Source organism: Schistocerca nitens, chromosome 2, assembly GCF_023898315.1.
Source record: "Schistocerca nitens isolate TAMUIC-IGC-003100 chromosome 2, iqSchNite1.1, whole genome shotgun sequence".
In the NCBI taxonomy this organism is placed as follows: Eukaryota; Metazoa; Arthropoda; class Insecta; order Orthoptera; family Acrididae; genus Schistocerca; species Schistocerca nitens.
Genome location: NC_064615.1, coordinates 886,703,165 through 886,727,674, shown reverse-complemented (window position 1 = coordinate 886,727,674; position 24,510 = coordinate 886,703,165). Strand labels below are relative to the sequence as shown.

General features: G+C 41.1%; 1 protein-coding gene across 1 annotated transcript in view; it reads left to right on the top strand.

The window, feature by feature from the left end:
* LOC126237194 (ubiquinol-cytochrome-c reductase complex assembly factor 1) overlaps window positions 1-24,510 on the top strand; it is a 149,202-nt gene that overhangs the window by 50,799 nt on the left and 73,893 nt on the right. The window contains exon 2 of the mRNA XM_049947073.1: window positions 7,555-7,767. Within this exon, the coding sequence (XP_049803030.1) occupies window positions 7,555-7,767 (213 nt within the window). The remainder of the gene's footprint in view (window positions 1-7,554; window positions 7,768-24,510) is intronic.

The window sequence follows — 24,510 nt, the reverse complement described above, 5'->3', positions numbered from 1 at the left end:
GCCCCTGCAGACAGTCCGCTTTCTGTTTGACCAAGCGTACACAATTTAAACTTCTTAAGGATGTCACACAATTTACACTGTTTGTTGATGTTCTGTAAAATAAAATGGAAAAATGTCGGACTATTCTGATAAAAAAAAAAAGGGCAAAATCACAGAAAGAACCCGAACACGGTGCCTCCAGCTTGGTAGCTGTATATCTTAACCACTACGCCATACTTACTTGGTTGGAACGTGGCTAATTCTACACATATTACAGTGTGCAATGAACTTCAAAATCAATTTTCTCAGAAACCAAGGCCCGTCGCTAAAAAAGCAGATAGCCTCATACTCAGGGCATGTCCCTCTACAGCATATCGGAGACCCGTCAAAATCTGTTATTTACACCTATGATGGTCCCCTTACCAGTGAAAGACAAGCAATGACTGCCGTATCAACTGAAGGTGTGTTGGTAGTGGAAACAGAAGTTGCTAAGGGAATAATTTACCTTGGTAGACTTCTTCGAGGAATGAGAAAACTGTCAGAAGTTAGAGTTCCCAAGGTTAATAATATGGTAACATTGAAAGTCAGAGACATTCCTAAATGCCATCATCTCACAAAATGCATAGAGATAAAGCATTTCTTTTTACTGTAGAAAAAGTGATAAGAGGTCAGTCAGACATGCTGCATATTTCCTTTGAACATCAGCAATCTGAGAAAGCCTACTTGCAAAGTTTCAAGAACCAGCTGTAAATGGAGAATCTAGGAGTTTATTGCAACCCACTAAGTCTCTCTTCCAAACCAGTCATGAGATCAAGATAAGATTAATTCAGCATGCACAGAGGTGTTTAAACAGTCAGTCTTCCTGTGCCCCGTACATGAATGGAATGGGAAGAAGCCCTAATAACCGGTATATTGGAAAGTATGCTATGCCATGCACTCCTCAGTGGTTTGCAGAATATGCATGAAGATTTGGATATACTGATGAAGTTCCTACCAAAACGAAGGCTGTAAGTTATATGTCATAAAAGGGGTCTTTCATGTTGAGATATATGCTTTTTTTTTACCTTTCTCTCTTCAATGATTAAGGGGTATTGCAGTTATAAAGGTATTTGTATTTATTTAGTATTGAGGAGGGTTGGAATCACTGAATGCTAAGAAAAGAATCAGTGTTAAGAAAAGTATCTCCATGTGTAAGTATTTTATTTTGTTCATTTGTTTCTATAACAATGTTGGATTGAGAATAAAATTTGTGTGATGATTAATTCAATCTGCGAGCTGTTTAATTTAACAATTGCAGAAGAGATTTTTAAAAGATAACAAGTGTGCAGTTATTTGGTAATTTCCAAGAATCGGTGTGTACATCGAAGTTGCAGACCCATTTCAATATGTATCAAATAGTTGACTCAAAATGTTAAGAGACACAACAAAAGATGAACGTATTGTAAACGGAAAGATACTGCTTGGCATTGAACATCAAGACATACATAGAGAACCACTCACTACGTGAGTGTAATGTTTTGTTTAATTAATGGGAATGGGAAAGGTACAATTTACATTTACTATGAATATGTTATGATATACAATTATGTGGTTATGCAGGAACCTAAGAGTACTGGTTGAATTACTGCGACTGAAATGATTGGTAATTATATTTATAATGCTGTTTGTCAGAAACATTTGTCGCGATGTGTGATGATTAATTTCTAAGCATTTATTTACAAATTTAGTGAATAAGGAGGTGGAATTGTACAGTCAAATCTCTCAACTTATAATTTTTCTAATCTTCCGAACATTTAGTACCAGTTGCAGTAATGTAATTAGAAGCAGTTGCTTATGCAGTTAATGATGGTCAGATATCTGGCAGACTGTATTTGGAACTAAATGCTGATGTACAGATGGCAGTAATATGATAGCACAGATAACGAGTGCATAGCTTGGGGAAAAAGAATGCTGTACTACAGGAAAATTCTATTCAGAAAGCTAATAAATATGAAACAGAATTACTGGCCGGTACTTACCCTTAGGGCAAGAAATGTTTGGTACTGCTAATAGACGCACATAAAAGTAAAAGTGTTAACAAGATGAGAGGGGACCCACCTGTAGTGTAGTGAGGAGGATGGTAGATAAGGATGAAGGGGGAGCATCAGCAGTTAGATCATGCAGTGCAGGCTTTCAAGGCTGGATCTTGCTGAATTTTGTTTCATGGGCATTAGGCCATGGTCAAAGCATAGTGCACCTAGGAACCACAAAAATTAATATTAATACCTGGCTTAAATAGCACAAGACTAAGGACATACAAATAAACTGACAGTAGCAGATTGTGCACTGGACCAGGGAAGCACCAATTTTGTTCCTCAGCATAGAACAACAGGAATGCAAATAGGGGCCAAACTACACAGCTGAGTCTGTTTATGTATTTTAAGTTAATTATATTTGTCTATTCAGTGGCTTTGAGTGATTAAAGTTTGTAGTAGTCAGTCAGCCCCTAACTTGGCTTGCAAAACTACTATCTTCAGATTAAATCTGATCAGATAATTAATATAGAGGATAAACAGTTTGAAAAAAATATGTGTGTGATAATATCATTACACCTTTGCAGATCAGTCTTTATGAGCTATGTTTCACTGTTGTTTGATCATGTAACATCACTTCCAACAACACTTTTAATTCCTTGTTGACTCTATGCTTGTATGAATTGCCACTGTCATTAAATCAAAATGAGTTGTGTTAAAGGAGCAACTCCATGTTGGTTGGGGAGGGTACATGTCTCGCGTGAATCCTAATTTAGTGAGAGAATGATGAAAAGGATGAACTCGGTTCAGGTCTTCTGTATTCTGTAATGTAGTATCACAGCATACATTCTTTTTATGTAATAGTTTCCTGCAAATTGGCACTGCTGGGGAGGGGGGGGGGGGGGGTGTCATTCTCCACCACAGACGTTGCTTTCTGTTTATCCTGCCCCATAGATGCTGCTTAGTGGGAAGTGGTCAGTGCCTTCCATTCTGGTGACCACCTCCCTGTCTGGATCCACCTGTCGGATAGAGCTATCCCTGAAAAGAAGCTGCCACAGTGGATTCGTGGCAGAGCTGACTGGATGCTGAACAGCCAACTGGCTGCTTTTGAACACTGATATAGTGTCCGGAAAAGGGTGGACCATATTACCAGCACAATCCACTATGCCTCTGATGTGTAGCCGTCACTGCGAAATGTAGATGTTGGCGTGCAGTGGAGGAATGTAGGACGTGGATGGAAACTATCAGGATGCGCCGTATTAAAACTCTGCTGAGGACGCCACTTCGCTGTCTGTAAAACAGCTTGGCACAGAAGGGTTACCTCAGTGACCCGTGCAACGTACTGCGGTGTACTGGTTGTGTACAGCTGCAGAGTTTTGACGATGTCTGGATGCGCCAGCCGACTCGGTAGCCTTCACCCCCGTTGCTTCTTCACCGTCGTGGTTAGGATCGTGGCGACAACAAGTGCCTGTGATCAGACACCCAAATCTGTGGCCGTCGCCCCGGGATACCTCCGGCATGTGTTGGGAGACAACAAGACTGCCCGCGGTAGCGAGTTGTCGAGTGGCCCGCCGCTGGCTGGCTCCGGACCCCACGTTGGCCTCAGAGGGTCGAACCAGTGACCTGCCATGGTCTGGAACGCAGGTGCCCCCATCTGTTGCTGCATATAGTCGGTGGTGTGACAAGCCCCTCTGTCCAGGAGAGCTGTCACACTCGAATGCCCCTCATTAGAATACCGGCATCTATTTATATGCAGCTGTGCACCTCTGCCTTGCTAACAAGCCGCTCCGAGTCACTTATTCAGAACACCTAGGTTGTGCCAGTGGGCCCCTTCTGACTGTAACTTGCACCATGCAAACTGCTACTTTTACTCTTTTCAGCGGTTCGACGGCCCTGTGGTCTCCGTTCTACTTCGCAGCTGCTGGTCAGCTTAACTGACTGTCATCAGGCTTGTGCCTGGCTGTAACTCGTGCACTCAGAAATATTGCACCAAATCTAACTTTCCTATCTTAAATGGTGGTGCTGCTACAGATGCATCTGTTCCCAAATCCTCAGTCTGACTTCAGTGGTGACATGTCACATAGCAGAATGATGAGTCTCTCTCCACAATCAAGGTTAGATACATGGTTTTGCATCTGTTTAAATGCCAACCACCCACTACAAACCTTACAGCCTTTTATCGAGAGGACAGAAGCATGAAGAACATAGAGAGCAAGAAGAGGTCATGGCAAGTGTTTCTGGACTTGATAAATGGTTCCACTAGCTCCAAAAATGTGTTTGAAGCTATCTGCAAAATTTGTCAGATTACCTATAACTGCTGTGCTTGGGCAAGGGTGTGTCCATTCTGTACCTGGAGACATTGTCCAGGCAATGGCAGAGTGCTTCAGTTTGATCACTGCCACTGAAAATCAGGATCCAGCTTTCTGCTGCCATCAGCCATTAATGTATAAGGGTGGTTGGAATTTCCATTCCTACAACACCAAGGACTATAGCTGACCCTTTTCTGTGTGGGAGCTTGAGTGTGCATTCTCTCAGGTCAGGGAGACTGTGTCAGGTAAGGACCATAGCCAGAACAGCATGTTACAGTACCTCAAAGTGGATGCAAAGGTTATCATCCAATCTCTTTTTCATAAAATGTGATTGGCTGGAGACTTTCCTGACTTATGGAAGAAGGCAAGTTCGTTATCTCCTCCCACACATTGCCCAGTAGTTACTATAGCGTGGCCCTCGCTAGCTGTGTAGGAAAGTTGCTAGAACGTGTGGTCAGTCAGCATCTGGCTTTGGTCCTAGAATCATGGGAACTACAAAGCCTCTACTAGTGTTGTGGGTTTTGGAGGAATCATTTAACCTTGGACAACCTTACCATGCTACGGGTGGGAATGCAACTATCTTTTGTACATAGGCAGCACCTCATAGGTATTCTCTTTGATTGTGAGAGGATCTACGACGCTAGCTGGAAGCATCACATCCTAGGAAATCTCCACAAATGGGACTTAAGAGGATGATTACCAATATTCATACTGTCCTTCCTTTCCAGACTTATTTTTTTATATCAGGGTAGTGATGCTCTTTCTGGGCAATTCAAGTAAGAGAATGGTGTCCCTCAGGGATCTGTTTTAAGTGTGACTATGTGCTATTGCCATGTAAAGTCTTCCATTTGGTGTTGTTTGTTTGCAGGCAACTTTGCCATATTATGTTCCTTCTCCAGCCTTGCATCAACCACTTGTCAGTTAAAATTCACAGTATTGCAGGAGTTGGTGGAGTTTCTGGGTCTCACATCTGATGAGTGGCTGACATGGTTACCACATCTGTCGAATGTAAAAGTTGAAAACCTGAAGACATTTTAAAATGACTCGACCATAGGTCATGTGAAACAGACCGAACATGTCTGCTGCAGTTTTACAAGGAGTTTGTGCAATTCCGCCTTGACTCCAAATACATAGTTTACAGCTCGGATAGGCCATCTTATTGCAACATCAATACTGTTCACCATGAGGGGAATGAGTTGGTAACAAGATCACACAGAAACAATCTAATTCCCAGCCTCTGTGTTGTGGTAGTTAGACTGGCTAGTGATCCACGGCTTATCATGTGCCAGCAAATTCTCATGAAGCAACATGTATGCAATGTACTCTCAACCCCACAGTCACTAGCATTCCATCCGTGTTCACCATACCATTGTTCCAGGGTGATTGATTTATTTTTTTTTATTTCCCCATTGATCAACCAGGCACAGTTCCTTACTATATTATTCAACTGTTGTGGGTTAGTCTGTGTTTTAACCATAAATGACTGGCAGCACATGTCTCCTTAGTCTTTTGTGTGAAAGTGGGGGTGAGACGGAGTGGCTGAGAATTATATTTTAGATTTTACCTTTTGGTAATAATAATGATACACATCTCCAATTAGTGTAGTTATGACATTGATGACCTTGCTGTTGAGTGCCACATACGTACCACTACCATCACCAGCTTGAAGTCCATCACAAAAAGGAAGAAATATTAAGAGTTTAACATCCCATCAACAGTGCGGTCATTAGACACAGGGATGGGGAAGGAAATCAGCCATGCCGTTTTTGAAGAACAGTTTGCCTGGAGTGACTTGGGGAAAGCACAGAAAACCCAAATCTGAATGGCCGGGCAATGATTTGAACTGTTGTCCTCCCTAATGGGAGTTCAGTGTGCTAACCATTGCACCGCTTCACTCAGTGAAGTCCATCCAAGTCACATTAAAATTCTCCTTGTGGTTTGGAATACAGACTGGTTGAAAACAGTGGAGTGAATAGAAATAATGATGAGTGAAATATTTCTTACCTAAAACAGGGTTTCTTATTTTTAGTGACCCAAGTTACACTGGTACTCAGAAGTAAATGATGGGCAAAATCTCATGCAGTATTGTATGAGACATACGGTGAAAGTGAGTGATAGGACCAGATGTATTATTAAAGTATTTAAATAGTACTTTGAAAACAAGATAAGTGCATTAGTACCAGGTGCTGAAACTGGAGTTTGACTAGTATGCACAGTTTTAAAAATATGCGAGGGTTGGAACTTTAATAGTGGCAACTATTTATTTACAGCTCGTACAAAATAGATACGTGTTTCAAAGTTTTACTGACCTTCAAAGTAGTCACCAGCATTGTGTATAACCTGTTGCCAGCGATGTGGAAGCCTTAGGATACTCTTAGTAGTGCCAGTTGTGTTGACAGTTCAAACGGCGCGGTCTATTGCCCAGCGAATATGTAGTAGTTCCGAAGCAAATGCCTTGAAGTGTTTCCTTCAGTTTAGAAATAGAGTTGAACTCGTGAGGGCTAAAGTCAGGGGAGTGAAGTAGGTGGTATAGCACTTAGCAGTCCCGTCAGTCAAACAAGTCAGTAACAGCTTGCGCTGTACGTGTTCGAGCATTTTCCTGCAAAATGATGGTCAGGTTCTGCAGAAAGTGTTTTCACTTCTGTCTCTAAGCTGGTTGTAGGTTGTGTTTCAAAAATGAATAGCATAGAGGCAGAAGTGATGACACTTTCTGCAGAACCTGACCATCATTTTGCAGGACAATGCTCAAACACGTACAGTGCAAGCTGTTACTGATTTGACTGATGGGGCTGCTAAGTGCTATACCACCTAGTACATTCCCCTGATTTACACCCTCGTATGTTCAACTCTATTTCTAAACTGAAGGAAACACTTCACAGCATTCGCTTCAGATCTGCTATACGTCGTGCAATAGACAGCGCCACTCGAACTGTCAACACAACTGGCACTGCTAAGAGTATCCTATGGCTTCCACATCTCTGACAACAGGTTATACACAATGCTGGTGACTACTTTGAAGGTCAGTAAAACTTTGAAACACGTATCTGTTTTGTACGAGCTGTAAATAAATAGTTGCCACTATTCAAGTTCCAACCCTCGTAGTTACGTATGCAACAATTATTTTTAAATTTGTGTTAGTAGGCTGCTTTCCTGCCAGAAATTATTCTAATACTGATTGTTGTCTTTGATTATGAATGAATATTTAATAGTTTGAGTTCAAAATTTCAATATCTCATGCACATATTTGTTTACAGGTACCAACACAGTGTTACAGAAGAACAGTTGTAGCAGAATATCTAAAACCCACAATTGTAAGCTCTTCAGCAACAAGATGCCACTGTTTCATTCATACCTCTGTTCCTGTTCAAAAAGAAACAAAAGTTTTAGCTGTTGGTGCCAACCAGTCAGATGATGGAGTGATAAGGAAACTGACTAGACGTTTGGGTGTCATGGATCATTCGAAGTCGGTAAGGTACTGAAGTTATCTAACTCTGTAATTTCTAAGTGCATGGATAAAAAAATGACACTTCCAGGTTATACTGGGAATTTTGCAGTCCATGTCTCAGCTGTCTTCAACATATATGAAAACTTATTAACTAACTCATTTATTGTTGTAATTGTCATTTAAACCTAATATCAGAATTTAATATTAAACAACTTTTTTCCTTTTGAAAAGTTTTAGCTCCAGATTCCTGTCATTTGTAGGCATTATAAACTTCCCAGTTTATGTCCTTCATAAAAATTCTTTTTTTGTCCTTCATAAAAATTCTTTTTTTTGGGTTAAGAGGTCTGCTGGTTTCTGCAGTAGTGCTGATTTGGAATTCTTCCATCTTTCATGCATAGAACAGCCCCACAAGCTTCAGTCATCTGTCAGCTATGATTTTGTACAGGTTGTGCAGACCACCTCTTCTCAGCCTGTCACCATTTGAAATGTGGACAGGCTATCTGATCGTCAGAATTTGCCTCAAGGATAGTTGATGCGAACATTGAGCTTAATGTGCTGGTTTTACTGACATTTCTCAGGTCTCACAAGCACATATGGCCATCGATTGGATGATAAAGTGATAGACATAAACGCTGAGGAAGCTGAAAACTGGGCAGCTGATTGAGTTCTCAGGAAGAAACTATAGCTTGAAACACTACTTAGCATTAGAGAAACAAAGTAATTTCTAACTTACATGTGCTTCCACAAAGTCTGCTACCCATACAGCATTTTGTGAGGGTCTGTGTGTGCACTTCTTAAAATTTCTTTCTGCTACTATAACCATCTTTTTGCACATACCTTAAAATGAAGTATGCAGTTACGAAGTCAAATGCCTTGTCATTTACATTTGATACATTTTCCCTGTATTTCATATTCTTTGTTATCCATCAGTATTCTGGACCAAGGACTGAGCAGTTTTGTGTGTGAATGTCTGTAGAAAGTATTTAGAGATTACTTCATGTGATTCTTTAGTACTGTACTCCCTTTACTCCACCAAAAACAAATTAGCCTCTTTACAAACTCCGTTCTTATTGTCCTTAAGCAAGATGTATACTGCAGAGGCAATAGTCATTTCACAGCTTCTGAAACACTTCTTAAAGTTGCCCTAAAATGTTAAAAAAAAAACATTTTTCACCCAGAAAGACAAATTTCAGATCACCGTTATAAAAAAAAGTGCATTATCTAATGTTTTGCTTGGCCGATATTAGATTATAGTTGATGTGCACTAAATGTTTTATGATTTAGTATTATCATTCGGGTCATTCTATGTCAGACAGCTTAGTTTTGGAACATTTTCTTTCTCGGCCATCGTGGATTTCAGTGAAATTTTATGTGAACATTCCCACATCCCCAGTGAATGTTGGTGAAGCTTAATGTATGTTGTAGCAATACTGACAAAGATACAGTAACTTGTTTGCCTCCACATGCAACTTTGCACAGAGTGAGCCTGAATTTCTGATTAATCTGAACTGTTATTTCTCCAGCAATATTAAGTTGAAAGGAATAAATTTGCCCCTCTTGTACAACTTTGTGGCCTCCTAAGAATAATAATGAAAAGAATTCTACAAGCCATATTTAGTCAAAAAAGTTTAGGCAAAATTGCTTAGAAAAATCGCAGTCTGAAAAAATTTCAAAGTTTGCCTTCTTATATCACAGGGACTAAAGGTAAGAATATTGTGAAATGTGACATGTGGTAACCTAACAACACAAGGGTCTCAAATATAAAGTTTCATTTATGTACCACTTTCCAATACTGAATAAATTAAGTTCAAAGTTGAAGATTTTGTTAAAAGGTCAAAATGTGATATTTTTGACATGGTGTTTCAGAAAACATTGTCCTACAAATCTATCCAAACTGGGCTCATTAGAAATGCCATACTTTTAATTGCAGAAAAAGTGTATTTGATTATCCACTGCCTGCTAACAATGCTACATAATGTGAATCAAAGTGGGGAGTGAAAATTGTCATGGAAAAAAAAGACTAAAATAAAGTATATTCGACAATTCTTTTACAAATATTATTTTTTGTTAAAACTTCCAAACCACTCTCATTTGAACCAATTTGTTTTGAGCCCCTCCAGAATAGTAGGTTTGATTTCCAACATGGGCTAACAATGCTACAAAAATTGAGGCAAAGTAGCCAGAAAAATAGTGCTGCGAATGAAGTTTTAACTTTGGCTTCTCATATCTCATTGATTAAAGGCATGATAATCATGAAACTTTGGACACAACTTAGCAACATTAGTTTTCTAATTTGAAGTATTCCGATACTACTTTCTAAATTTTTACGATCAGTTCAGTCTTGATTTTCGTAAAAATTACAAAAATAAATCACATTCAGTTTGCTTTTATAAAATCTGTTTTCTGTAATTGATTTCAAACTAATCACAGTTGGAAGGAGCATGTTTTCAGGTATCCAGAAAATCACATTTGATGTGCACTGACAATATCTGAAAATGATAGACAAATTTGGGAGAAGGTGCTATGTCAACAGGCTACATTGCAGCAAACGGTTGTCCTCGTTTCATTGTATATGGTTTTTATTTTTAAACTGGCAAATAATACCTCACTACGTTACATTAGTCCATGGTGACATTGTCACTACCAGTTCAAGAACATGAGCCAGCACTCCCTGTGCTATAAGAGTTGCACAATACCAGCCATGAGCAGGTTTCTTCATCCAGATTCCTGAACCTGTAGTTTGGTTTCCTAATTTACATTCCAAAGACTTTGCTGAAAATTGTTCATTTGTTCAAGATGCTGCTCAGGGATTTCGTAGGGAAAGTTGCAAGCGAAGGTACGAAATTTTATAGCTTATTATGTCAGTGAGGATATTATTGCAAAATGTTAGTTGTTGCATATTTCATATCACTTGCTATATCATACGGTATCTGTATGAGGGTATCTTCGAAAATTGATGGACTTTTTATTGACTCAAACAAACATAACCAAATTATATTATTTGAGAGGTGGCTTAGCTGTAGAACATACAAAAATAAGAACTTTAGCCACAAAACTGATTTCAACATTGATGTTGCTGGGGCTTTTTGGCACAACCACAAAAAATCGCCATTAAATGGGATTGGTGGCACAACCAAACGATTGGCTACTTGCACAAGTGTACAAAGGCCATCAACAAGTCAAATCCCCCTCAGGGGATCCACAACTCTTTTGTGAATACGTGCGTAGCGAGCACGGGACCCCGAGCTAATGTGGCCCTCCTTCCTTTCCGGGCTGCATACCTTCCCTTTCCGCATCCTTCCCCATCCCCCATCTTCACCCGCCCCCCTCACCTCATGCTCTTTCCTTCCCTTTCTCCCCCTCTGGGAGTATGGTTTGTGCCTACGTCCGGAGACGGACACTCGAAACTGTTACCAATTCCTTGCTTTCTACACTTGCAAGTCTTCGTCCTTCCTCTGTCCTTCTCTTTTCCTTACTTCTTCTCCTTGCCCTTTTCTCCGCTGTGGCGTTTGAGACCCCTCTTCTTTCCTCTCCCTTTCTCTTTTTTCCTCCCTGTGCGTGTCTGGAGGCCGACCCACGCATTTCCATGCGTAGCCGGTGACTGGGTAACGCATAATTCCCCGCCCCGGGTAGACAGGTAGGACACGTACGTACCTCCTGGTAACGGCCAGGCCCAGGGAGGGGTGATTACCCGAACTGATACCTTCTGAAAGTGCCGATTGGTCCCTCCGTCCGTTTGTCGGGAGGTGTGACCTGAGGTGTGAACAATCACCTAAGGTGGGAGTGCCTCAGAGAGGGCCCCCACAAGGGAGGAGCGTGCCATCGGAGACGCCGGTAATCATGGGGGATTCTTCCGCAATGGTTTCCTCACCTTCCACTATGTCTGCTCACAAGCGTAAGTTCACTGAGCCTCAGCCACAGACAGTTCTTCCATCGTTGCCACAGTTCCTTGTTGTTTCTCGGTCTGACGAAGGTCACGACTTCTCCACGGTCAACCCTTTCATTATTCAGAAAGGTGTCGACGCAATTGCAGGTCCTGTAAAGTCTTGTTCCGGATTACGGAATGGCACCTTGTTGTTAGAAACAGTCAGTGCCCTCCAAGCACAAAAATTGCTCTGTACTTCACTGCTCCACACCTTCCCTGTCCGGGTTGAACCGCACCGCACTTTAAATTCCTCGTGTGGAGTCATTTATACACGCTCCCTCGATGGATTGTCTGACGAAGAAATTCAGCACTACCTGTCTGATCACGGCGTAACGGCTGTTCATAGAGTTATGAAAAGGGTTGACACGAACATCATTCCAACCCGCACTGTCTTCTTGACATTTGACAAAGTTCAACTCCCATCGAAAATCAAAGCAGGCTACGAGATAATTTCCGTTCGCCCTTACGTTCCAAACCCTACGCGTTGCTATTGGTGTCAGCGGTTCAATCACACCAGCCAGTCCTGTTCCAATCTGGCCAAATGTGTTACGTGTGGCAAGGATGCCCATGAGGGTGCTTGTCCACCTCCATCCCCTCGCTGCATCAACTGTATGGGTGACCACGCTGCTTCCTCTCGAGATTGCCCCATTTATAAAGACGAAAAGCTCATCCAGGAAATCAGAGTGAAGGAAAAGGTGTCGACCTTTGCTGCTTGAAAATTATTCGCCAGTTAACAGCCCACCGTGCCTCAGACAGGAAAATACAGCACCGTCCTTGCTTCCCCTCGGCCAACAAAGCAGGCGGCCACGCAGACTTGCGACCTCACCTTTAGTACCACGGTAGTCAGATCGGCCAGCACAAAGGTTGCCCATTCAACCTCACCACTTTCGCCTGCCTACTCTATGGCTCACCCTTCATCAGGTTCTGCTAAATCTCGAGTCCACAAGTCAGACACCAAGACTTCGAAAAAACAGCATACTCGTGAAGATTTTTTACGTACCCCAACTTCACAACCATCGGTTCCTCCTTCATCTAAACATCATATTTCCAAGAAGGCTAATAAGAAACCCAGTTCATCTCCTTCTCCGCCAAGGCGTGTCTCATCTACAGCACCACCTGGCAGAAATCGCCCTCGGCCGTCTTCCGTGTCGCCGAGGCCCACTGCTGGAGGCCGATCAACCGGCCGATAGCTGGTGGCAGGAGCTGCTCCTGAACAACCTATGGATCAGGATCTTCTGCCTTCGGCTGAGTGCCATTCCCCGCTGTCGGTCGCAAGCTCTGAGCAGTCGTTGACTGACAGCAACCTTGCTCACATTCTTCCATTTTCTGTCCACCCTATGTCCATTATCCACTGGAATATCCGCGGCATTCGAGCCAATAATGATGAATTGTCGATCCTCTTACGATCCTACTCGCCGGTCATCTTCTGTCTTCAGGAAACAAAGCTGCGTCCCCATGACCGCTTTGTTCTCCCCCATTTTCAGTCCATCTGATTTGATCTCCCCTCTGTTGAAGACACTCCAGCCCATGGAGGACTCATGATTATTCTCCATGATACTCTCGATTATCACCCAATCCACTTAAACACTTCCTTCCAACCTGTCGCCGTCCGTCTTTCCCTTTCTGGATACACGTTCTCTCTTTGTATTGTATACATTCCATCGTCCACACCAATGGCACGAGCTGATCTCCTTCATCTTCTTGGTCAGCTTCCACCCCCCTATTTGCTGGTTGGGGACTTCAATGCCCACCGCCCGCTTTGGGGATCTCCACATCCTTGTCCACATGGCTCACTATTGCTAGATGTCTTCCACCAAGCGGATCTAGTTTGCCTCAACACTGGGGGCCCTACATTTTTGTTTGCCTCTACGACAAATTTATCTCATTTGGACCTTTCAGTCAGTACTGTTCCGCTAGCTCGGCACTTCGAATGGTTCGCCCTTGATGATACACACTCGAGTGACCACTTTCCATGTGTCCTTAGACTGCAGCCTCAACTGCCATATATGCGCCCGCGACACTGGAAGTTTGCCCAAGCCGATTGGACACTTTTTTTCGTCTCTAGCGACGTTCGATGACCGTCACTTTCCCAGCGTCGACGATGAGGTCACACATCTTACCGACGTTATTCTTACAGCTGCGGAACGTTCAATACCACGCACCTCCGAATTGCCCCGGCGCCCCCCAGTTCCTTGGTGGAACGAGGCATGCCTTTGACGCAATACGTGAGCGGCGACGTGCTCTTCGCGTTTTACGCCACCATCCTACTTTGGCCAACTGTATCCGCTATAAGCAGTTCCGTGCGCGATGCCGTCGTGTCTTCCGCGATAGCAAGAAGGCAAGCTGGAAATTCTTTATTAGCTCATTTAACACCTTCACTCCCTCCTCGGAAGTTTGGAGTCTGATTCGACAGTTATCAGGCGCGCCTAGTTTCTCCCCAGTCTCTGGGCTCACTGTCGCGCATGATACATTAGTGGACCCCGTCGCAATTTCTAACTCATTGGGTCAGCACTTTGCTGAGATTTCGAGCTCTTCAAATTACCCGCCAGCGTTTCTCCCGAAGAAACGTGCAGCGGAAGTGCAACCTCTTGCTTTCTTCTCTGAAAATTGCGAAAGCTATAATACTGTTTTCTCCATGCGGGAACTCCAACATGCACACTCTTCTTCTCGCTCCTCCGCCCAAGGACCGGATGGTATCCACATCCAAATGTTGCTGCATTTATCAACCCATAGTCTGCGTTACCTCCTTCGCCTTTATAATCGAATTTGGACCGACAGTACTTTTCCCAGATGATGGCGGGATGCTATCGTCGTTCCTGTTCCGAAACCTGGAAAGGACAAACATCTCCCCTCTAGCTATCGCCCCATTTCTCTTACGAGTAGTGTCTGTAAGGTTTTGGAGCGTATGGTGTATTACCGTTTAGCTTGGTGGCTGGAATCCCGCAGTCTTTTAACACCTGCCCAATGCGGATTCCGAAAGCATCGTTCTGCAGTTGACCATCTTGTTGCTCTCTCCACTTATATCATGAACAATTTTCTCCGGAAACGCCAAACAGTAGCAATATTTTTTGATCTGGAGAGAGCATACGATACCTGTTGGAGGACAGGCATCCTCCGCACACTGTTCTCTTGGGGCTTTCGAGGTCGGCTGCCCCTTTTTCTTCGCGAATTTATGGCACAGCGCACATTTAGGGTGCGGGTGAACACTACTCTCTCCTGTACTTTCTCCCAAGAAAACGGGGTACCCCAGGGCTCCGTGCTGAGTGTTGTACTGTTTGCCATTGCCATAAATCCAATTATGGATTGTCTCCTTCCTGATGTCTCGGGCTCCCTCTTTGTGGACGATTTTGCGATCTACTACAGCTCTCAATGGACCAGCCTTCTTGAACGACGTCTTCAAGGATGTCTCGATCGCCTCCACTCTTGGAGCATCGAAACCGGCTTCCGTTTTTCTCCCAGTAAGACCGTTTGTGTTAATTTTTGGCGACGTAAGGAGTTTCTTCCACCCTCCTTACATCTAGGTCCTATCAACCTTCCGTTTTCAGACGTCGCTAAATTCTTGGGTGTTATGTTTGACAGAAAACTGTGCTGGTCCTCCCATGTTTCCTATCTTTCGGCTCGCTGTCTGCGATCCCTCAACACCCTCCGTGTCCTGAATGGTACCTCCTGGGGAGCGGACTGAGTGGTCCTTCTCCGCCTCTATCGCGCCTTAGTTCGCTCGAAATTGGACTATGGAAGCATAGTCTACTCCTCTGCTCGGCCGTCGATTCTTCGGCATCTCGACTCTATCCACCACCGTGGATTACGTTTAGTGTCTGGAGCTTTTTACACCAGCCCTGTGGAAAGCCTTTATGCTGAGACTGCTGAACCTCCGCTGTCCGATCGGTGAGCAGTCCTTCTGAGTCGTTATGCTAGCCATCTGTCTTCCATGCCTGCTAATCCAGCCCATGACCTTTTTTTCGACTTCTCCTTTGATGTAGGGTATGCAGGCCGCCCCTCCTCCCTATTACCCCCGGGAGTCCGCTTCCGTCAACTGCTCCATTCTCTTTCCTTCCGCTTTCCTAAAACCTTCTTGACAACATGAGGTACAGCACCGCCTTGGCTCCGTCTCCGGATCTGCCTGCTCCGTGACCTTTGTCGATATCCCAAGGATGGTATTTCTTCACTTGTTTATCGTCGGGCATTTGTTGCTCTATGTGCACAAATGACGGACGCCACATTTATTTACACCGACGGCTCGAAAACATCGTTAGGTGTAGGGAGTGCCTATATTGTTGGCGACACCCAAAATCCCTTTCGGCTTCCCGACCAGTGTTCGGTTTATACTGCGGAGCTTTACGCTGTTCTCCAGGCTGTCCACTACATCCGCCGCCATCAGCGGATACGGTACATAATCTACTCAGATTCTCTCAGCTCTCTCCTCAGTCTCCAAGCTCTTTACCCTGTGCACCCTCTTGTCCACCAGATTCAGGACTGTCTGCGCTTGCTCCACCTGGGGGGCTCCTCTGTGGCGTTCCTCTGGATCCCGGGACACGTTGGTATCTGTGGAAATGAGGCGGCCGATATTGCAGCCAAGGCTGCAGTCTCTCTTCTTCGGCCAGCTATCCAATCGATTCATTTCGCCGATCTACGGACCGTTTTATGTCGTCGTGTTGTTCATTTACGGCACGTGCATTGGTCGACACTTCCCCATAATAAATTGCCGGACGTGAAAGCTCTTCCTTCTGCTTGGACCTCTTCCTCCCGAACGCGTCGTCGGGAGGAGGTAATTTTAACTAGACTCCGGAGAGGGCACTGTCTTTTTAGCCATCGACATCTTTTAAGCGGCGATCCTCCCCAACTCTGTCCCCACTGCTCTCAGCTGTGGACGGTAAGACACCTTTTGAGTGCCCCTATTTTAATCCGTTACGCTCCCTTCTACAGCTTTCGCCTGATATATCGTCGATTTTAGCAGATGACACGTGCTCAGCTGATCGTGTACTCGAGTTTATTAGTGCCAGTGAAATGACGTCAGTCATTTGAAGCTTTTTTTGCGGACAACCAACCCCTTTCTGTAGTGGATTTTTAAGCCTTCCTTCTGCTTTTAGTTTCTCCAATTTTTTGAGTTTCGTTCCCATTGCTGCTGGTTTCCATTTTCGGTTTTTTACTGTTTCCTAAGTCACGGTGTGGGCGCTAATGACCATAGCAGTTTTGCGCCCTAAAACCAAAAAAAAAAAAGGTCAAATCTTGATGCTAAGAATCTATCCAACTTTCACGACCAAAATGTACATTGCATGAAACATATATACATTCCACAACCGTATGAGAGAGAATCATCAGTTTGGAAACTGATGTAGTTGTTACATGACTGTTACATAGCCTGTATATATGTTAATTAATAGTAGATCAGCAACATTATTGATACAGCAACAGAACAAAATGATGCACTGATAAGATTTATGCATCCTGAAGGCTCGGCTGATTCATTTTATTGGCTCGAAAGACAGAATGCTTGTTGGGTACCAGAACACTACCTCATATCCGCCCTCTCGTTTCCTTCAATATAATCATCTGACCGTAAGTATCAATTTACAGAAAACAAAGTGCAGAAAATGGCTCCAAAATTTCGAAAGATGTAAACTGCAATGTTGTCATCTACTTGTATATGAGGTACTCCTACAGGTTTGAGAATATGAGGTAGTTACAGCAAATCACATTTTAAGCAGACAGGTATTACCACAGGTCTTTGAAACTGATATTGAGAAACCAAATTACAGGTTTGTGAACCTTGATGAAGAAATCTACCCATGGCTGTTATTGTGTGACCCCGTAATGTCGATGGGGTTGCTTGTTGATGTTCTCGAACTAGGTTACTGCAATGTAGCCTGTTGCCTTGGTACATATCCTCCAATTTGTCTGTCATTTTCAGGTATTGTTAGTGCACATTGGAAAAATGATTGTGATTTTGTGGATTCTTGAAAACATGCTCTTTCCAGTTGTGGTTAGTTTGAAATCAGTTATGGAAAACAGATTTTCTGAAAGAAAATTGAACGTGATATCTTTTGTGATTTTTATAAAAATCAAGCTTGAACAGATTTTGTAGAAATTTGGAATGAAGAATATGAATGATATCTTATGTTGGGTAACCTTATGTTGCCAAGTTGTTGTCCAAAGTTTCATCCATATCACGCCTGTAATCAATAAGATATAAGAAACCAAAGTTAAAACTTTATTCACAGTGTGATTTTTACAAGTATTTGCTCCAAATCATGTAATATTGTTAGCCCATCTAGGAAATTAAACCCACTGTTCCGGAGGGGCTCGAAACACATTGTTTCGAATGAGACTGGTTTTGAAGTTTAACAGAAAATGGTATTTGTGAAAGAAGTGTTGGATATGCTCTATTTTCATCTTTTCACAAAAAACATCCATCTTTCTGGGAAATATCTAAATTATTGGAGAATAGTTAGTATTCTGTATTCCATGTCCTTGTGCTACTGAGCTATTGCATATCGAGATTCATGTTCAACATGTTTTTACTCTGTGAAATAAGAATTTGAAGTTTTCATTTTTGTGTGCCATGATTTTTGTGCCCAACTTTGATTCAGATTATCTAACATTGTTAGTCTGTGTTGGATAATCAAGTATACTTTTTTCCCAATTAAAACCAAGGTCTTTCTAGTGAGCCCAGTTTGGAAAGTTCTATAGAACAGTTTTTTAGAAGAGTTTTTTTTTTTCCAAAATACAAAATTTTTGGTCTTTATAAAAGAGGTACATAAATGGAACTTCATGTTTGAGAACCTTGTGGTCCTAGGTTACTACTTGCCAAGTTTCATGTTCCTTGAAATATAAGAATGGTAACTTGAAAGTTATTGGGCGATTTTGTGTAACCTTTTCTGGCTGAAACTGGCTTGTAGAATTCTTTTCTCTATTATTCTTGTATTATTCTTAAGAGAACACATAAAGCTGTACAAGATGGCCAAATTTCGTTTCTTTCAAGAAATCACTAGAAATTCACGTTCGCTCTGCGCACTCATGCTTGGAGTCCAGCAAGTGACTATTATCTTGGCAAGTAGGTGTATTGCTTTGATAAACATTAAACTGTGTGAGTGTTCATTGGGGACATGTGTGAATGTTTACATACAATTTCATAGAAATTCACGACGGTCCGACAGGCCAGGTGAGCTGACATGAAATGACCCATTGTTAAATGCTTTTCATGGCTGGTTGGTGGAATCCTGCATGACTTTTTATTGTTATTGCATTTATGTTGTTATCAGGAGATTGGCTGTATGTTGCATAGTATTAAATGAATCAGTATTCAGTTCAGTTATTGTGATGATTTCATTTCATTGTTAAAAATTTAATTATAAGTGGTGTCTTAAGTAGGGCTAACTGATTTCTGTTTGTAGCGACTTACAGTGAATTGACTTGGCACTAGGATAGTGGTGAATACAATGATTTTTTTTTTGGTTTTAATTCTAGAAATGATAATAATAATAATAATAACAATAATAATAATAATAATAATAACAAGTCCCGTGGAGGCCCGGGAAAAGAATAGGCCTCCGGTATGTTCTGCCAGTCGTAAAAGGCGACGAAAAGAACAAACCACTAATAGGGCTAACCCCCCTTTTAGTGTGATTACTTGGTTCAGGACAGAACTAAAGAAGCCTCGGACAAGCGCCGTCATGGTCGGGGACGGCGCTTGAACCCTATGCCCGCCCACAATGGTAACGACACTGCTAGCCAACTGGAAAATGATTTAAATCCAAATAGAGGTGTTTTGCAGGATATGCTTCCTGCAACCACCCTAGAAGGAAAACAAAGACAGAGGATGAGATGGTCAGATGAAGTTAATCGACACCTCATGTTCTGTTATTACCAAGCAACAAACCTAGGAACCAACACAACTGGATACAGATCACAAGTATACACAACATTTATCACCAGATACCCAGAATTAAAATTTTTAACAGAACAACGTCTAGCTGATCAGATTCGTGTAATAATAAAAAATAACAGGATACCCCAGTCAGAATTAGAAAACATCAAACAACAAGTACAACAAATACTGGAACAAAATAATGTGCAATTAGAAGAAGAAGAAAATACAGTAATGGACTCAAACATCCCAGAGCAAACAAACAAAGAACAACACGCATCAATTAAACAATCAGAGGAAAACGAAATTTTAAGACAGCCACCAGCACAAGCACAAATAGAACACGAAGTGACACACATGTTAGATATAGAAGAAAAATTTCAGTTGACATATATAGAATACAAAGACACAAATACAGACATTAGACCATTCTTGCATAGACCACCAAATAGCCCACAAGTCGAAACAACAATAAAAACTATCAACACAATCATACACAACAAAATAAATGAATACACAACTATGGAAGAGTTACAACTACTGGTTTATGTAGGAGCACTCACTACACTAAATATACACACTAGGCAGATATCAGAACCAACCAACACACAGAAGAAACCCACAAAACCAGCATGGCAACACAGGCTACAGATCAGAATAGAAAAACTGAGAAAAGACATCGGACAGTTAACACAATTTATAAGAAATGAAATATCAGACAAAAAACGAAAAAGGTTAGGTAAAATCTCACAACAAGAAGCAATAGAGCAATTAGATGAAAAGAAGCAAAAATTACAAGCTTTGGCGAAACGACTTAGAAGATACAAAAAAAGTGAAAATAGAAGGAAACAAAACCAAACATTCAACACAAACCAAAAGAAATTTTACCAAACAATAGATAACACACACATAAAAATAGACAATCCACCAAACATAAGAGACATGGAACACTTCTGGAGCAGCATATGGTCAAACCCGGTACAACATAACAGGCATGCACGGTGGATACAAGCAGAAACAGATACATACAAGATGATACCACAAATGCCTGAAGTGATAATTTTGCAACATGAAGTCACCCGAGCAATTAATTCTACGCACAATTGGAAAGCCCCTGGAAATGATAAAATAGCAAATTTCTGGCTAAAGTAGTTCACCTCAACACATTCACATCTAACTAAATTATTTAACAGTTACATTGCAGACCCATACACATTCCCTGATACACTTACTCATGGAATAACTTATCTGAAACCTAAAGATCAAGCAGACACAGCAAACCCAGCTAAATATCGCCCCATAACATGCCTACCAACAATCTACAAAATATTAACTTCAGTCATTACACAGAAATTAATGACACATACAACACAGAACAAAATTATAAATGAAGAACAAAAAGGCTGCTGCAAAGGAGCACGAGGATGTAAAGAGCAACTGATAATAGATGCAGAGGTGACATATCAAGCTAAAACTAAACAAAGGTCTCTACACTACGCATACATTGATTACCAAAAAGCTTTTGATAGTGTACCCCACTCATGGTTACTACAAATATTGGAAATATACAAAGTAGATCCTAAATTGATACAGTTCCTAAACATAGTAATGAAAAACTGGAAAACCACACTTAATATCCAAACAAATTCAGATAATATCACATCACAGCCAATACAGATTAAGCGTGGAATATACCAAGGAGACTCATTAAGTCCTTTCTGGTTCTGCCTTGCTCTGAACCCACTATCCAACATGCTAAATAATACAAATTATGGATACAATATTACTGGAACATACCCACACAAAATCACACATTTGCTATACATGGATGATCTAAAACTACTGGCAGCAACAAATCAACAACTCAACCAATTACTAAAGATAACAGAAGTATTCAGCAATGATATAAGTATGGTGTTTGGAACAGACAAATGTAAGAAAAATAGCATAGTCAAGGGAAAACACACTAAACAAGAAGATTACATATTGGATAACCACAGCGACTGCATAGAAGCGATGGAAAAAACGGATGCCTATAAATATCTAGGATACAGACAAAAAATAGGAATAGATAATACAAATATTAAAGAAGAACTAAAAGAAAAATATAGACAAAGACTAACAAAAATACTGAAAACAGAATTGACAGCAAGAAACAAGACCAAAGCTATAAATACTTATGCCATACCAATATTGACCTACTCATTTGGAGTAGTGAAATGGAGTAACACAGACCTAGAAGCACTCAATACACTTACACGATCACAATGCCATAAATATAGAATATATCACATACATTCAGCAACAGAAAGATTCACATTAAGCAGAAAGGAAGGAGGAAGGGGATTTATCGATATAAAAAACCTACATTATGGACAGGTAGACAATTTAAGAAAATTCTTTATAGAACTAGCAGAAACTAGCAAAATACACAAAGCAATCACTCATATAAATACATCAGCTACACCACTACAATTTCATAACCACCTCTACAACCCGTTAGACCACATAACATCAACAGATACGAAGAAAGTAAATTGGAAAAAGAAAACACTTCATGGCAAGCACCCGTATCATCTAACACAGCCATGTGTTGGATGCGTCTTGATCGATGTGTGGCTAAGAAAAGGCAATATATACAGTGAGACAGAAGGATTCATGATTGCAATACAGGATCAAACAATAAACACCAGGTATTACAGCAAGCATATTATTAAAGATCCCAATACCACAACAGATAAATGCAGACTTTGCAAACAACAAATAGAAACAGTAGATCACATCACAAGTGGATGTACAATACTAGCAAATACAGAATACCCCAGAAGACATGACAATGTCGCAAAAATAATACATCAACAGCTTGCCTTACAACATAAACTTTTAAAACAACAAGTTCCTACATACAAGTATGCACCACAAAATGTACTGGAGAATGATGAATACAAATTATACTGGAACAGAACCATTATAACAGATAAAACAACGCCACATAACAAACCTGACATCATACTCACCAATAAAAAGAAGAAATTAACACAACTAATCGAAATATCCATACCCAATACAACAAATATACAAAAGAAAACAGGAGAAAAAATTGAAAAATACATCCAACTGACTGAGGAAGTCAAAGACATGTGGCATCAGGATAAAGTTGACATCATACCAATTATACTATCAACTACAGGAGTCATACCACACAATATCCACCAGTACATCAATGCAATAGAGCTACATCCAAACGTATATATACAACTACAGAAATCAGTAATTATTGATACATGTTCAATTACCCGAAAGTTCCTAAATGCAATATAACACATACCATACAGTTAAAAGGAAGTGACGCTTGATCAAGGTCCGCGTCACTTTCCATTCTCAACCAGACTTAACGTCTGAGAAAGTAAAGAAATAATAATAATAATAATAAAACCCGTGGAGGCCCAGGAAAATAATAGGCCTCTGGTATGTTCTGCCAGTCGTAAAAGGCGATGAAAAGAACCAACCACTAATAGGGCTAACCCCCCCCCCCCCCTTTTAGTGTGATTAGTTGGTTCAGGACAGAACTAATGAAGCCTCGGACAAGCGCTGTCATGGTCGGGGATGACGCTTGAACCCTATGCCCACCCACAATGGTAACGACACTGCTAGCCAACTGGAAAATGATTTAAATCCAAATAGAGGTGTTTTGCAGGATATGCTTCCTGCAACCACCCTAGAAGGAAAACAAAGACAGAGGATGAGATGGTCATGAGGTTAATCGACACCTCATGTTCTGTTATTACCAAGCAACAAACCTAGGAACCAAAACAACTGGATACAGATCACAAATATACACAACATTCATTGCCAGATACCCAGAATTAAAATTTTTAACAGAACAATGACTAGCTGATCAGATCCGTGTAATAATCAAAAATAGCAGGATACCCCAGTCAGAATTAGAAAACATCAAACAACAAGTACAACAAATACTGGAATAAAATAATGTGCAATCAGAAGAAGAAGAAGAAAGTACAGTAATGGACTCAAACATCCCAGAGCAAACAAACAAAGAACAACATGCATCAATTAAACAATCAGAGGAAAACGAAATCTTAAGACAGCCACCAGAACAAGCACAAATAGAACACGAAGTGACACACATGTTAGATATAGAAAAAAAATTTCAGCTGACATATATAGAATACAAAGACACAAATACAGACATTAGACCATTCTTGCATAGACTGCCAAATAACCCACAAGTCGAAACAACAATAAAAACTATCAACACAATCATACACAACAAAATAAATGAAAACACAACTATGGAAGAGTTACAACTACTGGTTTATATAGGAGCACTCACTACACTAAATATACACACTACGCAGAGATCAGAACCAACCAACACACAGAAGAAACCCACAAAACCAGCATGGCAACACAGGCTACAGATCAGAATAGAAAAACTGAGAAAAGACATCGGACAGCTAACACAATTTATAAGAAATGAAATATCAGACAAAAACGAAAAAGGTTAGGTAAAATCTCACAACAAGAAGCGATAGAGCAGTTAGATGAAAAGAGGCAGAAATTACAAGCATTGGCCAAACGACTTAGAAGATACAAAAAAAGTGAAAATAGAAGGAAACAAAACCAAACATTCAACACAAACCAAAAGAAATTTTACCAGACAATAGATAACACACACATTAAAATAGACAACCCACCAAACATAAGACATGGAACACTTCTGGAGCAACATATGGTCAAACCCAGTACAACATAACAGACACGCATGGTGGGTACAAGCAGAAACAGACTCGTACAAGATGATACCACAAATGCCTGAAGTAATAATTTTGCAACATGAAGTCACCCAAGCAATTAATTCAACTCACAATTGGAAAGCCCCTAGAAAAGATAAAATAGCAAATTTCTGGCTAAAGAAGTTCACCTCAACACATTCACATCTAACTAAATTATTT